This window comes from Coptis chinensis, chromosome 2, assembly GCF_015680905.1.
Source record: "Coptis chinensis isolate HL-2020 chromosome 2, ASM1568090v1, whole genome shotgun sequence".
Taxonomy (NCBI): Eukaryota; Viridiplantae; Streptophyta; class Magnoliopsida; order Ranunculales; family Ranunculaceae; genus Coptis; species Coptis chinensis.
This window is the reverse complement of record NC_141457.1, coordinates 112110586-112130488: the sequence shown is the minus strand read 5'-3', so window position 1 is coordinate 112130488 and position 19903 is coordinate 112110586. Positions and strand designations below refer to the sequence as shown.

Genomic DNA, 19903 nt, shown 5'->3' with positions numbered 1-19903 from the left:
GGTTCCGGTTTCGGTTCGGGTTCGGGTAATTGGGTACCCATGCACACCCCTAATCTTAAGTCATTTTTTGAACCGGTATAAAGAGCGTTATTTTATTTTTATTTATTATTATTTTTTCGATAATAACCCCGCTCATATTCAAAGTTTGCTAAAGGTGTTATAGAGTCATAGACCCAAACAGGAGGAGGTCGAATGCCTACATATTTTTGGGCCCATTTACATAACTCATGGCTTTACCATTGTCCTTTCTCTTAATCCAGCGAAACAGTAAGTTAGAGTCCAAAACAACATTATTAAAAGAAGCAGCATTTCTGATGATTGACTCCTGAAATTGCAATCCCGCTCCAGCTCATTTACTTCTAACAGTTCTAAGTATCTCCATAAGGTAACTTGTTATCTCCCCATACTTCGTTTATGTGTCAATGTAATCGGCCAACTGGCCAAGGCACTAACGATAAAAATCACAAGATTACCTCATAATTGACAATTCATTAGATTTCAAAACTTCGCTTAAAAGGGCCGTTAAATTGTTCACATGTAAGATGGGCTTTTCAGGGCCTACCACACTGATGGAGCCCACAACTTTTTAAAGACAAAATTAAGCCGCATAAGATATGTTGTTCTGGACCGGATGTCCATAGCCATCTGCCTCTTTCCAAAATGAGCTGTATTAAGGCTCTGAGTAGTTCCTTGTCTCTGATCCATTAATTGGTGAAAGAATAAAATAAGTATTCGATCAGCAGCTGATATCGGTTTGTGTGGCTCAAAACATCGAATCATTAGAAAAAACAAGCCAACGGGCAGATTGTTAAAACATAACTTCACAAAACCATGTGGAAATGTGACCGTTAAACGAACTACTCCACCTACCAGTATATGACCCAATATTCCTCGCTAACCAATGACCCAGAACAGACCCATCACCTTCCAATATACGCATTGCAGAAAATGTTAATATCTATATTCTATACTACTAGTAACTAGATTATCGAAAAAAAAAAATACTACTAGTAAGTAGTAACTAATACCTGTTTGGATAATGCCACATTTAACATGCAATTTGGTGGAGTAAACGTTTCATATTGCAAGTCTACTATACAATTAAAACAAAATAATTCACTGTTACAAGTAAGTGTACGTGCAAGCTTTGTATTTGGCTGAAAAAGAAATCTGTGTATTCGGCGTATACTCATGTAATTAAACCAAGGCCCAAAATATCGATATCGATGAATATATCGGTGTACTCAAAAACCGATATATATTGGATATATCGGATATTTCGGATATATACATTTTTTTGATAACCAGTCCAAACTATTTAAAATATCGGAAATATCAGAAATATAATATCAAAAATATCGGATATATATATCGAAAATATCGGATTTATATTTTAAAATGGTAAAAAAGTCAACCGATATATATCGATTATATCGGAAATATCGATTATATCGGCGATATAAAGTTTCATATCGGAAATTCCGATATATATCGGAAAAAAAGAGTTTTATATTCGGTGGATATATGTCGGAAATATCGATGTCGGTGTACCAAAATACTGATATATATCGGCGATATATCGGATATATCGGCGATATTTTGGTCCATGAATTAAACAAGAACATGTTTTCAGTGCGCGAGATGTATGGTGTGCAGATAATGTGGGTCTTTAGATCAGTACTTTTACTATGCAATACACACGTACTCTTTGGTATGAGTGGCCCAGATTTGATAGCATACCATACGACCTGCACACCATAGATTTAGCCATTAAACAATATAGTTAAAAAATTCAGCGTAATGTAAAAAAATTTGGCTAATTTAACAGCAAAATCGTTTCTCACAAAATTAGCCTCCCTAAAAATTACGACATAGTTCATGAGTAAAGAAAAAACATGAAAAAGACTTTTTTACAAGGCACGTATCTCACAGGGACCATGTAGCCACATGGCCCATATGTCGGTGCCTGCTTAAACCCTAACTTAAAACTGTTAGCCAAATAATACCCAAATTACTACAATTTTTCTTACGTGGACAATCCTCATTAGTGCATTAGGATTAACAAAAAAATTACATCCAGAAAAAATGATCATACAGTTCATACTGGCTAAAATAACATCTGGCGTCGGACTGTACAGTGGCCCATACCCATGGTCCAACCGATTGCTGACAGACTGTTGTGAGTCGCCACATAGCTCATACTGTTTTGGTTGTTAGTGAGGGTGGGGTCCCAACCGAACCACCGTCTCTAAAAGCCCATTTCATTTTAGAAAGAGAAACTAACAAAAAAAAAAGAGACTTCATCAAACTCCTCTATTTAACCTCTTCTTCCCATTTCTCTATTCTTCACTCACCACTTCTACTTGTGCGCATTTTAAGGTGAGTGTGCGCACGATAAGACTAAAGCATCAAAAAACCAAATTTTAGTATGGATCGAAGTATGATATGTGGACTTCTCTTCATCTGCATTACCATAGCTAGTGTCGGTGGTCAATCTCCAGCAGCATCACCAACAGCAACACCAACAACACCAACAGCAACAACACCTACCGCGTCGCCACCTGTTGCTACAGCAACCCCACCAACGAAACCTACAACTCCAGCTCCAGTTTCAACACCCACAGCATCACCACCAGTAGCTGTCTCAACTCCACCACCAGTAGCAGTCTCAACTCCACCACAAGTAGCAGTAGCACCAACTACCCCACCCCCAGTTTCAACTCCACCACCTGTTGCAAGACCACCACCAGCACCAGTTCCAGTTTCTTCACCACCCCCAGCACCAGTTCCAGTTTCTTCACCACCCCCGGCACCAGTTCCAGTTTCTTCTCCCCCACCAGCAGTGGTACCAGTCTCATCTCCCCCACCAGCAGCGGTACCAGTTTCTTCACCACCAGTTGCTGCTGATGTTCCTGCTCCAGCTCCAAGCAAGAAGAAGACCAAGACCAAGAAGAAAGGTGGGGCTCCTGCTCCATCACCCGCTACTGCTAGTCCTCCTGCTCCTGGAGCAGGAGCTCCTGGTCCTTCTGGAGATAGTCTATCTCCTAGTCCTACAACCGCTGCTGATCAGGTATTCCCAGATCTAACATTTTTCCCTACTCATTTACATTGGATCTACGCATATAAACACCAGATCTGAAGAAATATGACTTTTTTTTCATGCATTAATGTTTCGTTCACTTGCCTAAGTGTATATTATTACGCACATTATAGACTAGATTAAGATGAAAATGTCTACCTGTGTTTACGATTTACGACACAATGCATTTTTTCCGGGCACAATGTCGTAACATTGAAAGATTTTAGATCTGGTAAATTTAGATGTAACGTAGCAATGTAGCATAGACATCAATTGGTCGGAAAACCTGAAATTTTTATGTGCATTTCACGCATATATCATCACATTATAAAAGTGGAAAGTATTAGTAATGGTTTGAAATTTCAAAATTTCGGTAGAACAGTACAACATTAGATAAGGCTCGTGCATCTATGTTCCCCCACCACACACACTATCCGCTGACATTGTTGGTTTGGTTTCCATGAATTTATTTAGTATTGTCATTAGTGATAAATATAAAATATGAATGCTCACGTGTATTTATTGGTTGTGGCAGAGTGGAGTGGAGAAGCTATGGAGCATGAAGAAGATGATTGGAAGCATTGTGGTTGGATGGTCACTCTTGAGCTTGCTTATCTAAGAATTCAGACAGCACCATTATTTCTATTGATCTCTTTCTGTTTACTCTTCATTTTGTTTAATTAAATTCACTTTGTTATAGAGACTGTTTTGTTTGTTTAATTTTTACTTGGCTGTCTTAGCCCTCACTAGTCTACTTGATGTATGGAGTATCTACGTTCTACCACACATTCACTTTGGATTCTTTGGTCATTGAGATTTGTACTTAACTGCATTTTCTTCTTTGGAAATTTGGACCCTTCTATTTTATAACTTTTACCAAACCTTTATTTTTAGAAGAAATTCCCTAATATAATATTGACTTCAAACATGTAGTTGTGCAATCATCAACACATTTCTTTGTTTTTATTAGGCGACAAACTGTGTTAGATCTTAATGGTCACATTAAATACTAAATGTGATGGTACAATGTCAGATAAGGACTCTGTAACTGGGCGGGCAGTGGGGATTGGGCAAGACTTTGAACGGTCGGTAGGTGTTTTCTTTTCAGGTCTTCTGAGATTTGATTCTAATGTGTAGGCTCTAGTGCATAGTATTATTGCTTGCCAGTTGTATTATTGTTTGGTTCTCTCTTTACAACTAAGAGAGCCCCACATTGCTTTCCCTTTACCCCATCCAGTAATCATCTATAGTAGTTGTGTGTGTTTAAATGGAAATAAATCATGGAACATAATTGGAATACGGTTTTGCGTTTAGTTCTATATGGTTCCACTCGGAGGACATGTGTTTTGGATTTTCGGTTATGTATATTTGATGTCTAGGATCTATGGAATCTAGTGGATGCCAGTTTTGGGTTTAGTTTTCAATGGTCACGTATCCAATAATGCACCTAATGTTTGTATGATATATGCCAAAACTGAAGTGATGGCAAAATATCTAACTTGATCAAATATGCTGTGTGTTTTTTTAAAGTAGCACTTTCTCCACTCTTCTCAAATATACCAATTCGGTAACAATAGTTGACATCCCCAGTGACAGAGATGCGTGCTGGAATCAACTAACTCATAGTGTCATGTAAGCAGCGCAACTGCGCAAGTGAAGTAGCGTGTCATCAAATTTTTCTAAAACTAGGTGCCACATCATTGTGTTGGTACTTATACCACCTAAGGTATATTTAGTGCCGCTAGTCATTCAATACAAGATTTAATTTTGAAGTACTAAAGCAATAGAAGGCACAAATTCTGCTGTCTGTCCATCTCTTTAATTATAGAAGTTGTTACATAAGTCCTCAAATTTAGACAAGTTTATCACACCAGCCAAATTTAAACTCTGTCCATCTCTTAAATTATAGAAGTTGTTACGTAAGTCTTCAAATTTAGACAAGTTTATCACACCAGCCAAATTTATAATTCATACCGGACAATCCCATTTGTAAACATTTTTTTGTGGTTGCAGTCAGTGTTTAGAAAACCGAACCAGAATGGTGGTTGAACCGGGGTCCAATCGAAACCGGTAGATTTTTAGTTCGGGTCAATTAAAATTTAAGTTTTTCGTTTGACTCTCAGTCTAAACTTAAACCGTGGTTGAACTGGAAAACCAGTTCATCTATAAACCGGATCACCCTTATTATAATTTTTTGGGTTTATTAGTGAAAACCCCCCATTTTATGACATGCTTTTGTGTTTACCCCCCAAATTTTGAATCATCACAAAAGTCCCCCCACTCCGTCCTGGCCCCGTTCAGAAATCATCCATATTTGCTCTATTGGCTAAAATGCCCTTGGGGGTAAACACAAATGTATGTCACCAAATGATCATATCCCAAATGAAATTTCAAAATCTTTTAACATCAAAATTCCGATAATTGAGTCGACTCATCATCTTCTCCAATTAACTCTGATTCTGCTCTAAAACACAAAAAAGTAAGCCCTTGCCAAATAAAAAATGAACAAGGTGCCCCTGGTTTGGTTTTTTTTGAAGATATGGTGAGGAGTTCGCCTTTGGAAAATGAAGTCGACACATATTCTCCAAATGGAAATTCTGAGAGGAGCAATGATGATTCAGCTGAGCAAGATTTCGCCAATTCAATGATGACACTGCTGCTTCCACAAGCACTTCCTCTACTCAAGAAGACATCTGGTAGAAAAAGAAAAAAGGTCCGCACTTCTGAAAGTTCATTCAGTAATGGAGACGTTCGTTTGAATTTGGCGACAACAAAGTCTTCTGAAGAAAGCCACGGAATGCACACTTACAACAAGTTATCCTCAGGTACATATATGCAGTTTCTTCTGCTCTTGAATTCTATTCTATTGTTCGATTTCAATTTGAGGAATTGATTATATCTTTTGTCTTATGTTACAAAATTATACAGGAGAACCTAAAACTGGCACTTGTGCTGAGGGATCTCTTAAGGACAGGGAGGGACAGCCACGTTGTTTAAGTACAGCTCCGTGTTTTGAAAGTGAAAACTTGGAGAATATTAAGTCTGTTGTCCCAGACAGTTTGGAAGATACTAGTTATCAAACACCATCTGGTTCCGATTACAACCTGAAGAAGGATACCATTCTCAGATCTAAGTGGAGTACATGGTCAAATGTAAGTGGAGTACATGGTCAAATGAGTTCAAACTGTTTAAGGAATTGATCATGGTAGTTATTTTGGTTTGGTTAGTGTTGGGTTTGACTTTGAACAAGACTATGTGCTCTATATGACTCATTTTGATTGTTTGTGAAGATGAAGAAGAGAAGGAGAGGAGTGGAGGAGTTTGAAGAGGACCTTTTACTTTGCTGACAAGTGTGGGAACAAAACCCCTAAACAGTTAGACTAGGTACAATTAAGCTTATCCAGCCACCTCGATCTCTCACCTCTTGCTTAGGATGTCCATGATCAGTAGCAAGAACTACTTGTAGTCAACAATTCAACAATTTTTCTTATCTCTGTCCTATTCTACTATACTTTCACCATTCCAATCATTTTAATTGAGTACTTTTTTGATGACCTACGCTTTGGAATCACTATTGGAAAACTGAGTGATTGTGCTGGTGCTGCTGGTTTTTGGGTTTTAATTGGAGAAGATGATGAGTCGACTCAATTATCGGAATTTTGATGTTAAAAGATTTTGAAATTTCATTTGGGATATGATCATTTGGTGACATACATTTGTGTTTACCCCCAAGGGCATTTTAGCCAATAGAGCAAATATGGATGATTTCTGAACGGGGCCAGGACGGAGTGGGGGGACTTTTGTGATGATTCAAAATTTGGGGGGTAAACACAAAAGCATGTCATAAAATGGGGGGTTTTCACTAATAAACCCTAATTTTTTCACCCTTATTACATTTTTTTTTTTTTTTTTTGAAAAATTGATACTGTGGGGAGTTGAACCTAGCACCTAAAAAAAATAGTCCAAACTCGAAACCAATATGCTTCTATGCGTTTTTTGTATAAAAAAATTCATTTTAATATATAATACCAATTAATATTGAATTAAAATATATATTTATTCATTTTATTATTGTAATTATTAAAATTTCTGCTAAATAAACATCAATTGATCCGACCGAGTCGAATAATGGTTGAACCATTTTATCAAAAAATCAATTCAATCACCGGTTCGGTTTTCAAAACATTGGTTGCAGCCTTGCAGGTGCTATACTTCATTTAGATGCCCATATAGCACTCTCATTTTCACGGGCTAGTGCTGTTGTCCCGTAGCTTTCACTTGATTGTTTATGTACTAGAAAGTTAATTAGCAATGCACGTAGCAATATAGAAATGCCAGCAAAAGGAGCAAGAATAAGGAGAAATATCAAAAAGTGATTTATTTATTTTTTATTTATTTTTTATTTTTTATTTTTTTTTTCCACTACAACGCACACACATATATATTATAGAATTAAAGGGATACACTGAAAGTTTGTACAATATTTTGGTAGAGTACTCATGTCAGACGAGCTATAAGCCCATTTAACTAGATCATGAGCCCCACCATTAAAACATCTTTTAACCATCTAAAATATGAAAAATTAAATTTACTAGCAATACTGATAATTACTTTAGTAATGCTTTGTAAAGACCAAACAGTACTAGACTCCTGGGAACTCAAACTATTGATGACATTGATGTTGTCACCTTCAAAAAGAAAATTTTCTCCTCCTAAGTGTTTTGCCAATTGCACTGCTATCTCGGCTATAAAAAAATTCACTCTCCTCCACTGACCTTGATGTGAATCTCCTCACTGCAGTAGCAATTAAAACTCCTTCATTCCAAGTCATAGTAGCAGCGACTCCTGATAGAGATCTCTTATTAAAAGCACCATCAAACCTAAAATTTACAGAATCAGGCATGTGAAAGAGGTTGATTGTGGATATATTACTCGTATTACTTGTTGATGTAGAAGCATGTGTGCTTTGGTTAGTGTTTACATTCCTAATTGTAGTAGGGTTTAGATTCTTCCTGTCAAAAGCTTTGAGTCTTCTCATTGAATCATTATAGTTGTTAGTATAGATCCCCTATCAACTGCTCTTTTGTCAAACTCTTCCAGATTCCTATTATCCCATATAGTTTGCATTAGGGTGCATGCATACACACCCAAGTTTGCTATGTTAGGGACCTTGCTTTCACACCATTCTATAATCTCATCCATCCATATTCTAATGGACTATCATTTATTAACCTTTGTTCTTAAACCAAGAGGTGAAGCAAACCACAAAGCTTTTGCCCAATCACATTCAAAATAGATGTGTTCCACAATTTATTTATTCCTGAAGCAAAAACCACACATGGTATCATTGTTCTTTATCCTTTTATGTATCGTTTATCCAGTTGGCAGTATGTCCATATATAATTTCCACATGAACATTTGTTCTCTAGCTGCCACCTTAGCTATCCAAATTCTTCTGATAGTTTTTGTTTGAAAAGTAGAGTCACAGTCCTCCTAATCCTTCGCTTTAAGCATATGAAAAGCTGATTTGACCGAGAATTTTCCTTTAGTATCAGGCCACCAGGTTAACTCATCCTCCCCTCCATCCTGTGGTCTGATGTGTATTCTTTTGATAAGCACTGCTATTATAGGATCAAAAACTTCAATAATAAGCTGATCATTCCATGTTGATCCTTCCTAATTCATGAGATTTTTCACTTTCCAATATTTCTGGATCCCCATTGGTGGGTGCAAATCCTTTATCAGTATAGGATGATCATGGAACATAAGTCAAAGATTATTGAAAACAGAAGTATGAGCACTATCCCCAATGGCCCAGATAGACCATTTATGCACAAGATCAAAACTTTTATTAACCCCTATTCAGAAGTAAGAGGCATTAGATGGCAATTTTTGTTCTGTCCCTATACCCTTTTTTTCCATAAGCAGTATGAAAAGTTTTAAACCATATGAAATTATTATCTTTTAAAGCTCTCCAGCTCTGTTTGGCCAGCAGAGCTTTGTTCATATCAGAAAATTTCCTAAATCCTAGTCCTCCAAGGGACTTAGGCTTGTAGAGTTTAGCCCACTTAATAGTATGAATACTCTTGGATTCATCATGTCTATGTCACCAGAACTTTCTACACACTTTATCTATATTTTCACATACAGATAAAGGGAGGGAATATGATGTCATGGCATAAAGGGTTAGCTACAGCTTGAATCAAAACTGTTCTTCCAGCTTGAGATAACAGCCTGGCTCTCCAATTTTTTATTTTATTATGTACAATATCCACCAAGTAATCAAAATCAACCTTCTTATTGTCAATGAAAATAGGAACTCCTAGGTACTTATCTTTATTTGAAAATTATCTTATATTCCAGTATTTTCTCAAAAGTTCCCTATGTTTAACATGTACATTTCTACTAAAATAGATACTAGATTTATCAAAATTGATTTTTTGGTCATAGGCCAAACAGTAACTATGCAGAATATCTTTAAGAACGCCTGCTTCACTTAAAGACTGAAATGCAACCTTTAGCATTACTTAAAAAAAATTGGAAAACCTTTGGCACGTAGAAGAATTATAAGTGTTGAATTTTCTAGTATAACCAAGGAATTAAATTTTGTTTTCGGTCATAGACCCAATGACCACATAAAACAAAAATATATAAATTTTAGCGAAAAGTAAAAAGAAAAATTGCGAATACATTAGCAAAAATTAGAAATATGGTAGCAACTATACTTTTAAATTTAAATGTTCATATACCAAAAATGACCAAAATAAACAACTCTCTATTTCAAAATTAATAATCCTCTCAAATAGACATATATATCTCACTAATTAAATGTCTCCCATCTCACTAATCAAAATGGTGAGAGAAGAAAAAGCTTATCTAGGTGAAATTAGATGAGTCTCTTAAATCTTTGGATGACTCAATTAAATATTTGAAAAAAAATTAGATCATTAATGATTAGTAATTTAGTAAATAAAAATACAAAATAGACAAAATTAGCCTATATTTTAAATATTTATTGTATTTGGTACAATTTCAAAAAATTTGTGAAAAACTGCAAGTGAACAAAATGGACGACAATCGATAAAGTATCAAAATTTTTGTGAAAAGTGACATCATTACTTCGAAAACTTGCAAATAGAAAGTGTAGGGTTCCAAATGTTTCTATACCCAATTACCCACCGAAAATGAAAATTTTCGCAAATTTTTTGGAAATTTTGTTCCTTGGGTATATAACTTGTATATAAACTTCGAAAGATAGATTCGAGTAAGGTGTCTTGAAAGAACGAGGACGTAACTCTCTCCGATTTTCAAACAGCCCAAAGTTACTCTCAAAGGCAAACGAGAGATATTTGAAATAGCATATTTCACAAAATTCTGATTTCACACTCATCTACCGCGCAAGACAGAGACAAGATGCCAACACACTGAGATGGTTTAATAGAAGGGTTAGTTAGTGTTACCCTTCTACTAGATGAGTCAATTAGGATTCTCTCCTCCCCCACTAGATGGGCAATTAGAGTTTTCCTCAAAATACACACACAAAAAAGTCTTTTTTCAAGTGGATAGAAAATCGCTCATCTAGTCTAGTAGGGTAATACTAGTTAACCCTTAATTGAAAGAGCAGTTGTCTAAATATGAAATAAATGCGCCTAAAATCAGAAGTGCGCCGAAAATCTTGACATGAAGGTCTATTGCCCCACTTGGCCTCGTTAATAGATCGAACTTGCTGTCACAATAGTGACAATTAGTGTGCAGACCTCCGCATAATTATCTAGGTCGCAGATCATCCTCTAGAAATGATGTCTTAATCAAAAAAACAAAGAGAATTGCTAACGTTTCGGGAAGGACCATTCTTCGTGACAAACTAAATTGACCATGTACCTATTATTTGTCTTTCTTATCATGCCAAAATTACCTATGTAAAATTAGTTTTTTCTCAAAAAAAAAACAGTTCCCTTCTCTTTCCTCAAGAACCAAATCACCTTTTTTTCAACCCATTTTCCTAAATTTGAAAATAACAACCTCTCAACACATGTTTTCAAATAAATTATGGTATCATTTAGATTGGAGTAGTGTTACACGGACCTATTTTTTAGACCTACTATTGCAACTTACTATTTGGATAACGTTGGTTTGCATTGCAATACACACAAACACGTATCTCTATGTAAATCAATAATTAGGACTTTTGACACATCAATTGGTTCAAATAGTAGGTCAAATAAGTGGGTCAGTGTAACATTACTGTTTAGATTGGCTTCTTACATTAGACAACTCCCAACAACTCAATTCAATGAATAATTGCTATTACAAGAAATTAGTCCCAAATAGGTATGATTCTTCATACCCCAAATAGGTATGGACAATGAGTGCTCATATAAACAGTGATTGTTCATACTCATGTTAAAATATGAACAATGACCCCAAATTGTTCATACCCTAAATAGGTATGATTGAGATATGCCCCCCCCCCCTAAAAAAAAAATAGATATGAACAATTACTGTTCGTATCATACTAACAATGATTGTTCATATTTCTTACTGCTCACACATTATGTTGAGATATAAATAGTGATTGTTCATATCCTAAATAGGTGACTATTCATACTCAGCAAGTCGTTTCGGTTGGGTTGGACCGTTTATTATTTCACGCCAGGGGCATACTTGACTTTCATCTATTCGAACCGTTTTTCGCTTTAAAAATATATTTGACATTTCATTTACCCCGCAGTCCTGGTGAGTGATTAAAAAAAAAATAGTTATGAGAATTATTTTTTCCCCGATTGTCCCTAGAGAGTCACTCCTCTGTTGGTATTAACCTATAATTTGAATTGATGACTTTCTCTAATCAATTTTGGTTTTCTTACACTTTGAACGTCCAACATGAAAATTTCTAAACTTTAGATCTTTTGAGTTTGGCATTAGATTTTTATTCCCCAAATTGTTCAATTCTCGATTTTGATTTTGATTTATTTATTCATGCGGGTAAAAAGAACAGGACGCTAACAATTCTTCAAAAAAATAAAAACAAGTTAATTGCCATCAATACGCAGGAAGTTGGTGAGACTACAGGAATAGAAAATTATTATGCAAAGTTGGCCAAAAGAAGCACTGAACATAGGGACATATTGGCACATGGTGTTGGCTGAAATTGAATATGAACTTGGTCGACCGTAATGATTTAGGTTCCTTTTATTTCTTTTTTGATAAATAGCCAAACTAATACATCGGCTGTATTATTGTATTGTTGCCCAGTGGAATCGCTGTGAAAGATTCATACCCAGGTCACCACCAGGTGCTCATCGACTCCCCGTGAGCTGCTTAATCGATGAAGGTATTCACTGGAGAGAAAATTAATCTCTTGTAAGTTGATATTCTCCCGCTCTTGTCTCCACCCAAACAAAGGGAAGTTAGCCAAACGCCCATATACCCCAGATTGATGGTTTCAGAAATTTCAAAGACATAATTTGATTAGTAATTTAGTGTTACCAGTCCATACAAAATAAAAGTAAGGGACCAGCCACTCCGACATTCAGTTTTTCTAATAATATGAATTCAAACCAAAGTAATATGAGAGATTAGATAAAAGGAAATTTTCATTTAACTTGTGTCCCGCCAACCAAATAAATTAGCGACTCAACCAGATAAACTAATGAGCCCAAATTTATCAATAACTCTATAGTCAAAACTGTATCACCCTCAAGAGTAATCTATCGAACTCGTACCAGATGAACTCAAATGCGCAATTGTCAAGACTCAGGATTTGGTTCAGTAAATACAGGGAACCCCTATGCATACACAGAAATGCCCACTACAACATAAACCAATAATGGAACAAACTTACCAGATCAGGAGATCACGTATAGCGGTTTCACACTTTCATCTGCTCATCGTTAGGTTCCCATCTCAACCACTCAAAGCTGGGACGTAAGATTCCAGCATCAGTTGTGCTGGAGAAGGCGATTTGATCTCCACAATCAAGTAAGTGAACTTCCACTGCTTGTCCGCCTTGTCCTTGAACATCTCTGTAAAAACCTTACCAGCTCCATGAGGTCCACGTATATAGAAATTAACCTGCATACACAAAATGAGTTGGTGAGCTATATTTAGGGAGATGAACCTTCAAAATCAAAGTTATAAGAAACTGTGTCTCGTAAGAGGTTTACCTCAACTCGCTCAACACCGTCTTCGTCAGTCCATTTCCTGTTCGGAATCCTTTGGCGAGCAGCTCGGTTTCTGCTTTCCTGACCATAGCCCGTAATAGGAGATCCAATTCTCGCTCGAACCTGATAAGAGATAAGAAAAGGAAATCATCATAAATAAAGAGCGAAACTTTTCCGTTACGGAAGGAGTTAGCGGCACGTATAAAACTGGTGACACAGAGCATTATAACGGATTATTTTGTGATTCAGCACATTACAACATTTATAACTCTTTTCCATTACGGGAGTTAGAGGTAAGTATAAAATTGGTGACACAGCATTATAACAGATTATTTAGTGATTTAGCACATTACAATATTTTATAATACATATCTAAACAAAAAGAGGACACTGGCGGTACTATTTTAGCACTTCATTATTATCCAGCTGAGCCTGAATTCGGGAAATGTTAAACAGAATAAAAGTTGAGCTTTGACTGCATGCAAATGTGGTAGAGTCTACACTACACCTTTACACCCTTTATGGCACGTTGAATTAAATCAAACTCAAGAAACCCATCGGAGAGATAAGAAATTTCACTCTGCCACAAGTACTCAGCAGATGAAAAATCAGTTCAAAGCACCATTGTGAGAAAACAAATAAAATTTAATGCGATAAAATAAGGCTGAAAAAAAAGTCAATCCCCCCACCCCCAACCGTTTAGAACTATCCATGTTAGGTTCAAGGAATTCTCACTATAAAGCAACTCCTACTATAAACGAAAGGCCTTTCAACCAACCTGACCGTCGTCTTGTACCCTTTCCAGAGCCTTCCCATAAACCTTGTACCTAAAAGGAGTGATGAGGTTGCAGTTAAATTTTAATCCATAATCAACTCCTTGACGCCCAAAATTTAGACAAAAGATATTTCAAGGGAAAGGAGTACAATACACTCACTCTTTCGGTTGGAAGATAAGCTCTTTAAAAACAGCATATGCTGCGACAGCAGCAACACCAAGCCCAGCAAGTATGATAAGACTGTACGAGGCTCCTTCTGTAAATGTCACTGGCTTCTCGGGAATATTGTCCGTCAGAGCATCAAAGGGATTATCAACTGTAGAGATGTCTTTTCTTTGCTTCTACAGGATAAACAAGAGAAGAAAATACGTTTATTAGTTCTAACTATGCAAACACCGTGTCAAATGGAACAGAAAAGAATAAAATACAATTTTCATAGAATCATCAGATCAGACTCGTTGCAATAGACTCGAGGAGGACAAAGATTAGAGAACCCAAGTCACATATTACAGAACTCAGAACTCAGATTATTACTTGTATCATTAGACAGTAATACTTTGCAAATATAATTACAAAAACAATGTATAACGAGAGGCAGCAGGCATTCTAGCTGAATGATTTAAACTGAGCAGTACAAGTACAACTGTGAACAAAAATCAGACACTATCCATGCGTTAAGTTGAGTTTCATACCTGTTGTTTGGTTCGCCTGGATGATTGGGAATCTGAACTGGATGCGAGAGATTTGGTGAGACAAGGATGTCTGGGGATGCCTCCATAACATTTATTTAATTGATTTGGAGTCAGCAAACTAAGTACACTCACCTTCATGTGCCTTCCTCTAACAACAATATGGGTTCCTGCTGAGCAATCACTATCAATATAGCTTACTTCTTCACCAAGTCCGTAAAATATTACGCAAAACTTAAAGACATAGTTTAATTATCGAGTCAAACTATATGAGGTCACAACTTCATATATATCTGCCAAGCAAGAGCAGCCTCCGCCAGCTCATACAACCAAGGATAAGATTATAGAGTGATGTGGAGAGAATTTCATGAAACTTTTATTCTTGAAATAAATTGGGTACTATTGTCTCAGGCCTTACGTTTGAAAACCAAGACCCGCAACTTCAGCAAAACAAATTGAAAAACTTATTGCGTCTATTGGACAAATCAAATTCAACATTCCAGACTCCTGTATGGAACTTCATGATTCTTTTTCTTTCGTGATTGCTTCTCATACAAGACTTACTACAATTATAGCATAGCAGTGGAGAAGTGAGCGTAGCAAGGTAGGAGATGAGAGGAGGAGGAAGATGAAGGAGGGAGATGAAGACAAGGGCAGAGAACAAAGAGAGTGAGAGGAGAAAGATGAAAAGAAAAACATAAGAAGAGAGAAACTATAAGGGACAGATAGAAACCTCCAAAAAAAGCCAACTCAAAAAAGTTCGCATACACTCACTTGATTAGGACTAGTACTAGTATAACTGCTAGCAGTGGGGAGTGAGCGGAGAGGGAAGGTAAGTTTGGGGCGAAGAAGAAGATAAGAGAGACTGAGGACAATCAGACAGAAACCAACGAAACAACATTTTGGCCACATACCCCTCCTCCCCCCCTCTGGCTTAGAACGTTCGCTCCGCTCACTTGATAACTGCTACCAGTGGGGAGTGAGTGGAGAGGGAAGGCGGAGAGTGAAGGAGGGAGAGGGAAGAAGAAGAGAAGAGAGATTGAGGGAAACCAACAAAACAACATTTTGGGCCACATAACCCACCCCACCCCCGTACAGAACGTCCGCTCCACTCACTTGATTACCTTTTTGCGTCAGTGGACTATTACCCTAATGGGTCTTCTTACTCAAAGTAGTTATATATTAAAGATAATATGGTAGTAAGGAAAGAAAGTAAGCAACTTACCATTGGCCTTTGGAATATCCTGCATAATAAACATGACTAAAAAGAATCAGTCTTTAAAGTGATTGAAACAGAGAAAACACGGCTACAACATCTCCTATAAAAAGTACTGGTTTCTTCACCTTTGTCATAAAATTGGCACCAACAGTAGCCTGGCTCACATGACTCGAATCCGTTACAACCTGCAATTGTATAAGCACAAAAAGACTTGAATTAGCATCAGAGGAATAAAGTACAATATGTTTAAGTATAAGAAAATATTGAATGAAGCATAAGAAGCAATTGACTACTGAGTCCTGAAGACCAAGTATTTGTGGATTTGTTACTCGTTACCACCCCTATGCCAAATCTGATAACTTTGGTTGGTTATATCCTAGCTCACCTTTGTTGTCACGGACAGTCCCCTAGGTAAGAGGGTTAAAGACATCTCAAAACACGCCGACGAAAAAGAGTGGTGGGTGTATACATGTAAGTCAAATATAATATTCAGGATTTATGTATAAAACTATAAATACACCAGTTCACGCTTTGGCACAACATTCCATGATAAGGTTTTAAATCAGTAATGTAGCTTCATTACTATTAGAGTCACGCCCATCATCTTCAGACTTCAGCATCCTTGCCTAAATCCAATATGAAAGGGACGACCACAAGAATTCTACTTTTCCGTTCTTTTGTATTATAATCTATCTTCCCTATTATATTAAACTTCTTGAGATCGTTTCTAATTACTCATTCCAGGCTAGTAATGGTCTCCCTCTTTGTCTCTTATCTCCTACACATACCAATTTCCCTATAGACGATTAGCAAGTTGGACGTGTCCAAAGTCCGTACCGTCTAAGTCTCTTTCTTATATTATTATTTTTTCAATAAAAGATGCCCATCCTAATATTTTCCTGACACTATCAGTAGCAACTCTGATAAAACCCTTCTTATGCTCAACAGAGAAGTATATGTACTCTGATAAAACCCTTCTTATCCTTAACTCCGACGATTGATATTGAACACAAAGACATAGAATGTTGCACAACGAGAGTGAACAATAAAGAGATTATATAACTTGAGTTTTAGTTGCATACCTGCCATTGGGTCTGTCTGGCTGATTGGGAACCTGAGCTGGACACAATGGATCTAGAGAAAAAAGGAAGCTTGGGTTGCATCCCATAGCATCTATTTGATTGATGCGGAATAAGCAACCCGACAGTAGTCTCTTTGAGGTGCCTTCCTCCTAACAAAATCTGGGTTCCTACAAAATGAATAGACATATAGAATACATTGCTACAGTCAAATAACACTACACTGGAGTTGAATATACAAAAGTTGAAGTAACAAGAGTAGAAGCAAAATCGCAACTACGTTAGACAATCAGAAAGTCTTCTGTAATACAATTTCCATCGAGACTTCAATGCTGCATGAATTTCGATAAAGTTATTTAACCTTTTATGAATGTAAATGATCCTTCCTTCGGTAGGGTATATCTAAACCCTAGCAAAAAACATTAACTATTATATATAAACTGTATACTACCATTATGTACAGACTAGTCCAATAAACTATAATCAATACGCTAATAATAATAAAGGGTGGAGACTTACGTTGCTGTTGTTGTTGAAGACGGGACATGGCTTGGCCAGTGTCACGAATCCATAGTCCCACTTTTCGATAACTTCTCATTTTCTTCTTCTTGTTGTATATTCGATAACTTGTTCACCAAAATAACAACCCTACTCTAAAGGAACAGCCAAAACACAACAATTATAAATTCACCTCTTGAGCATTTGAAGATATAATTGTTCAAAAACCCAACAAGCAAGCACCATATAGTCTAAAATAGTTGCTATTCAGAACTAAATGCCAGTTGGACAGTCACATATTATACCCCAAGCATCTTCATTTATCACTCTCTTCCTTTCCAACCTCATAGTTCTATTAAACAATGTGAAATCCATTTTGTTCTCACACTATCAAGATGTCCAACTTAATCTTCAATTTGGAGTCTCAAACATTTGTCAAAGAACTGTAATTTACCATTTCGAAGTGGGTTTAAGCCCATGTAAAAAAAAAAAACAATCTTTATTATGTTAGAATGAATATATATAAAAAAAAGAGGTCGAAGAAACCCTAACCTTGCTTATGCAGTGAACGCACCTCGAACAAGGAAGCAGAAGAGAGTGAAGAAGCTGTGAAAATGAGTATAGTGAGAAAAAGGACTCACTTTGTTGCTTTGGGCTTTTGTAGGGTTTTTTAAAATGGAAAAAGGCCCAAATACAATGGGCCTGACGATTAACTAAGCCCATAAAAGTCGGCCCTCATTTACTGATTTCAAAAGATGGAATTTGATACTGTGGAATGTGGATGAGAAGAAAATGAGAAGTTATCTTCAATTTCGATAACTTGTTTCGGCAAGAGGAGAGAGCCAGAGAGTGCGATGCAGGAGAGTGATTTTTTGCTCCAAGCGTTCGTTCCTCCAAGCGCTCCAAGGGAATTATCAGTCACACACGTTTTATTTTTTCTACAAAAAAAGGTAGTTACATTTCGCACAAAATTCTCAAAATTCCCGATTTTACTAGTTTGTCCCTCACAAGTCATAACTAATAATTAAAAAGGAAATAAAAAGGAAAAGAAAAGAAAACAAAAAATAATAATCAAAATATGAAAAACACGATGGATGCATTGAGAACAAGCTAACAAGAAGATGATATTATTATTATTAACACGTTTTTGCAAGAAGAAAATAAAAAAGAAATACACACATTTGTTGGTTTATTCCATTTTACATTTTTTTTTATTTCCTATTTTTATTTCTTTTATAAGGGATAAACTAATAAAATTAGAAATTTTGAGGATTTTGTGCATGTTGTAATTTCCTTTTTTTTATGGAAAAAATCTGGGAGTAAAAAATCACTCAATGAAGGACAAAGGGCTAACCTTTTTTCTGAATTGAGCCCATGAATCGGTACACAACTGAAGCTCGTCAATTTCACAGTTCACACTTTTATTAAAGCGTTAGGTGGGCTTCGGCTGTTGTACCCAAGTGGCTGGCCCACGAACAAAGCTTGAGAAATAGTGAAATACATAAAACAAATTGAAATTGAGCCCAAACATAGTTTAAAACTTTAAATTGCTCGGTCTGTTTATCGGTCCTCAACATTCAGGGGCATTAGGAGCCACCTAGGATTTACAACATTCTCTCTGTTGCTCCAAAAAAATAAACATTCTCTCGGTTGTTCTACATATTCAAAGAGTTGTCTCAAAATTTACACAATCTTCTAAAAGTAGTTTTACACATTCTAAAAGTAGTTTTTTTTTTTTTTTCCGTTAATATCTAAAAGTAGCTTCCACTCTATGCATACTTACTATATTTTTACCAACAGCATAACAGGACCGGCTCTGAGACTGTGAGGAGTCTAGCAGAGTGAAAGAGAATAATTTGGGTTTCGATAACCAACCCAAACCAAACCGATAAAAAATGGTTTGGGTTTTGATTACTTGGTTTATCTTCCACCGACTCGAAACTGAACTGAACCAATAAAATATTGGTTTGGTTTCGGATTTGTCCTCTACCGAACCGATATGAATCCGAACCGATAAGATATCATTTTAGTAATATTTATAATTAATTTTGTATATATTTATAAATTATATGGTTGAAATTAATTGATTTAATTTAAGATTTAATTTATTTTATAGCTTTCGGATCGAGTTCGGTTTGCAATATATCTTATCTGTTCGGTTCGGTTTTGGATTTCCAACTTTTTTTATCGGTTTGGGTTTGGATTTTTCAAAACCCGACCCAAACCGATCCATTGACAACCCTAGTCTTAAGGGTGTCGATGGGTACCAATTTAACCGGAACCGAAACCGTATAAAAAATCATGGTTCTGGTTCTTATTTTTAGGAACCGTTTAAAAATGAGTACTAAAAAAACTGGACCATACAGAACTGAAACCAAATGGTTTTTTAAACAAAAAAAA

At 36.3% G+C, this 19903-nt stretch overlaps 3 protein-coding genes across 16 annotated transcripts; 2 read left to right on the top strand and 1 right to left on the bottom strand.

Moving 5' to 3' along the window:
- Nucleotides 1–1857: 1857 nt before the first annotated feature.
- Nucleotides 1858–3927, top strand: LOC147520725 (uncharacterized). Its single transcript, XM_086592230.1, has 2 exons — nucleotides 1858–3070; nucleotides 3615–3927. Exons 1-2 carry the CDS (start codon nucleotides 2429–2431, stop codon nucleotides 3696–3698), a joined length of 726 nt encoding a protein of 241 aa, XP_086448356.1. The 5' UTR covers nucleotides 1858–2428; the 3' UTR covers nucleotides 3699–3927.
- Nucleotides 3928–5326: 1399 nt separating this feature from the next.
- On the top strand, nucleotides 5327–6910 carry LOC147520724 (uncharacterized). The gene is made up of 2 exons (XM_086594979.1): nucleotides 5327–5904; nucleotides 6008–6910. Exons 1-2 carry the CDS (start codon nucleotides 5619–5621, stop codon nucleotides 6277–6279), a joined length of 558 nt encoding a protein of 185 aa, XP_086451105.1. The 5' UTR covers nucleotides 5327–5618; the 3' UTR covers nucleotides 6280–6910.
- Nucleotides 6911–7512: 602 nt separating this feature from the next.
- On the bottom strand, nucleotides 7513–18185 carry LOC147520723 (putative mitochondrial import inner membrane translocase subunit TIM21). 14 transcript variants are annotated; one of them, XR_015212791.1, is made up of 11 exons: nucleotides 18056–18181; nucleotides 17525–17658; nucleotides 17009–17175; nucleotides 16052–16111; nucleotides 15933–15951; nucleotides 14711–14880; nucleotides 14178–14359; nucleotides 14021–14069; nucleotides 13246–13365; nucleotides 12924–13153; nucleotides 7513–7959 (listed from the first exon to the last, which is right to left on the bottom strand). XR_015212791.1 is itself a non-coding variant. In XM_086592229.1 (11 exons), the coding sequence occupies exons 3-11, from the start codon at nucleotides 17092–17094 to the stop codon at nucleotides 12986–12988; spliced, it is 873 nt and encodes a 290-aa protein (XP_086448355.1). In that variant the 5' UTR covers nucleotides 17095–17175; nucleotides 17525–17658; nucleotides 18056–18137; the 3' UTR covers nucleotides 12658–12985. The 14 variants fall into 14 exon arrangements, 7 of the variants coding, with proteins under 7 accessions (XP_086448355.1, XP_086448354.1, XP_086448351.1 ...); XR_015212793.1 differs by having other exon boundaries at nucleotides 7513–7924; XR_015212794.1 differs by lacking the exon at nucleotides 7513–7959 and adding an exon at nucleotides 12249–12468.
- Between the last annotated feature and the right edge of the window lie 1718 nt (nucleotides 18186–19903).

Bases quoted from the DNA above. Each gene is read 5' to 3' on its own strand.
- LOC147520725 (XM_086592230.1), top strand. From the start codon at position 2,429: ATGGATCGAAGTATGATATGTGGACTTCTCTTCATCTGCATTACCATA. The intron at 3,071-3,614 runs GTATTCCCAGAT...TGGTTGTGGCAG, and splicing joins CTACAACCGCTGCTGATCAG to AGTGGAGTGGAGAAGCTATG.
- LOC147520724 (XM_086594979.1), top strand. From the start codon at position 5,619: ATGGTGAGGAGTTCGCCTTTGGAAAATGAAGTCGACACATATTCTCCA. The intron at 5,905-6,007 runs GTACATATATGC...AAAATTATACAG, and splicing joins TTACAACAAGTTATCCTCAG to GAGAACCTAAAACTGGCACT.
- LOC147520723 (XM_086592225.1), bottom strand. From the start codon at position 17,603: ATGAGAAGTTATCGAAAAGTGGGACTATGGATTCGTGACACTGGCCAA. The intron at 16,112-17,008 runs GTATGCAACTAA...ATACAATTGCAG, and splicing joins CCAGACAGACCCAATGGCAG to GTTGTAACGGATTCGAGTCA. The intron at 14,360-14,710 runs GTATGAAACTCA...TTTATCCTGTAG, and splicing joins CCAGGCGAACCAAACAACAG to AAGCAAAGAAAAGACATCTC.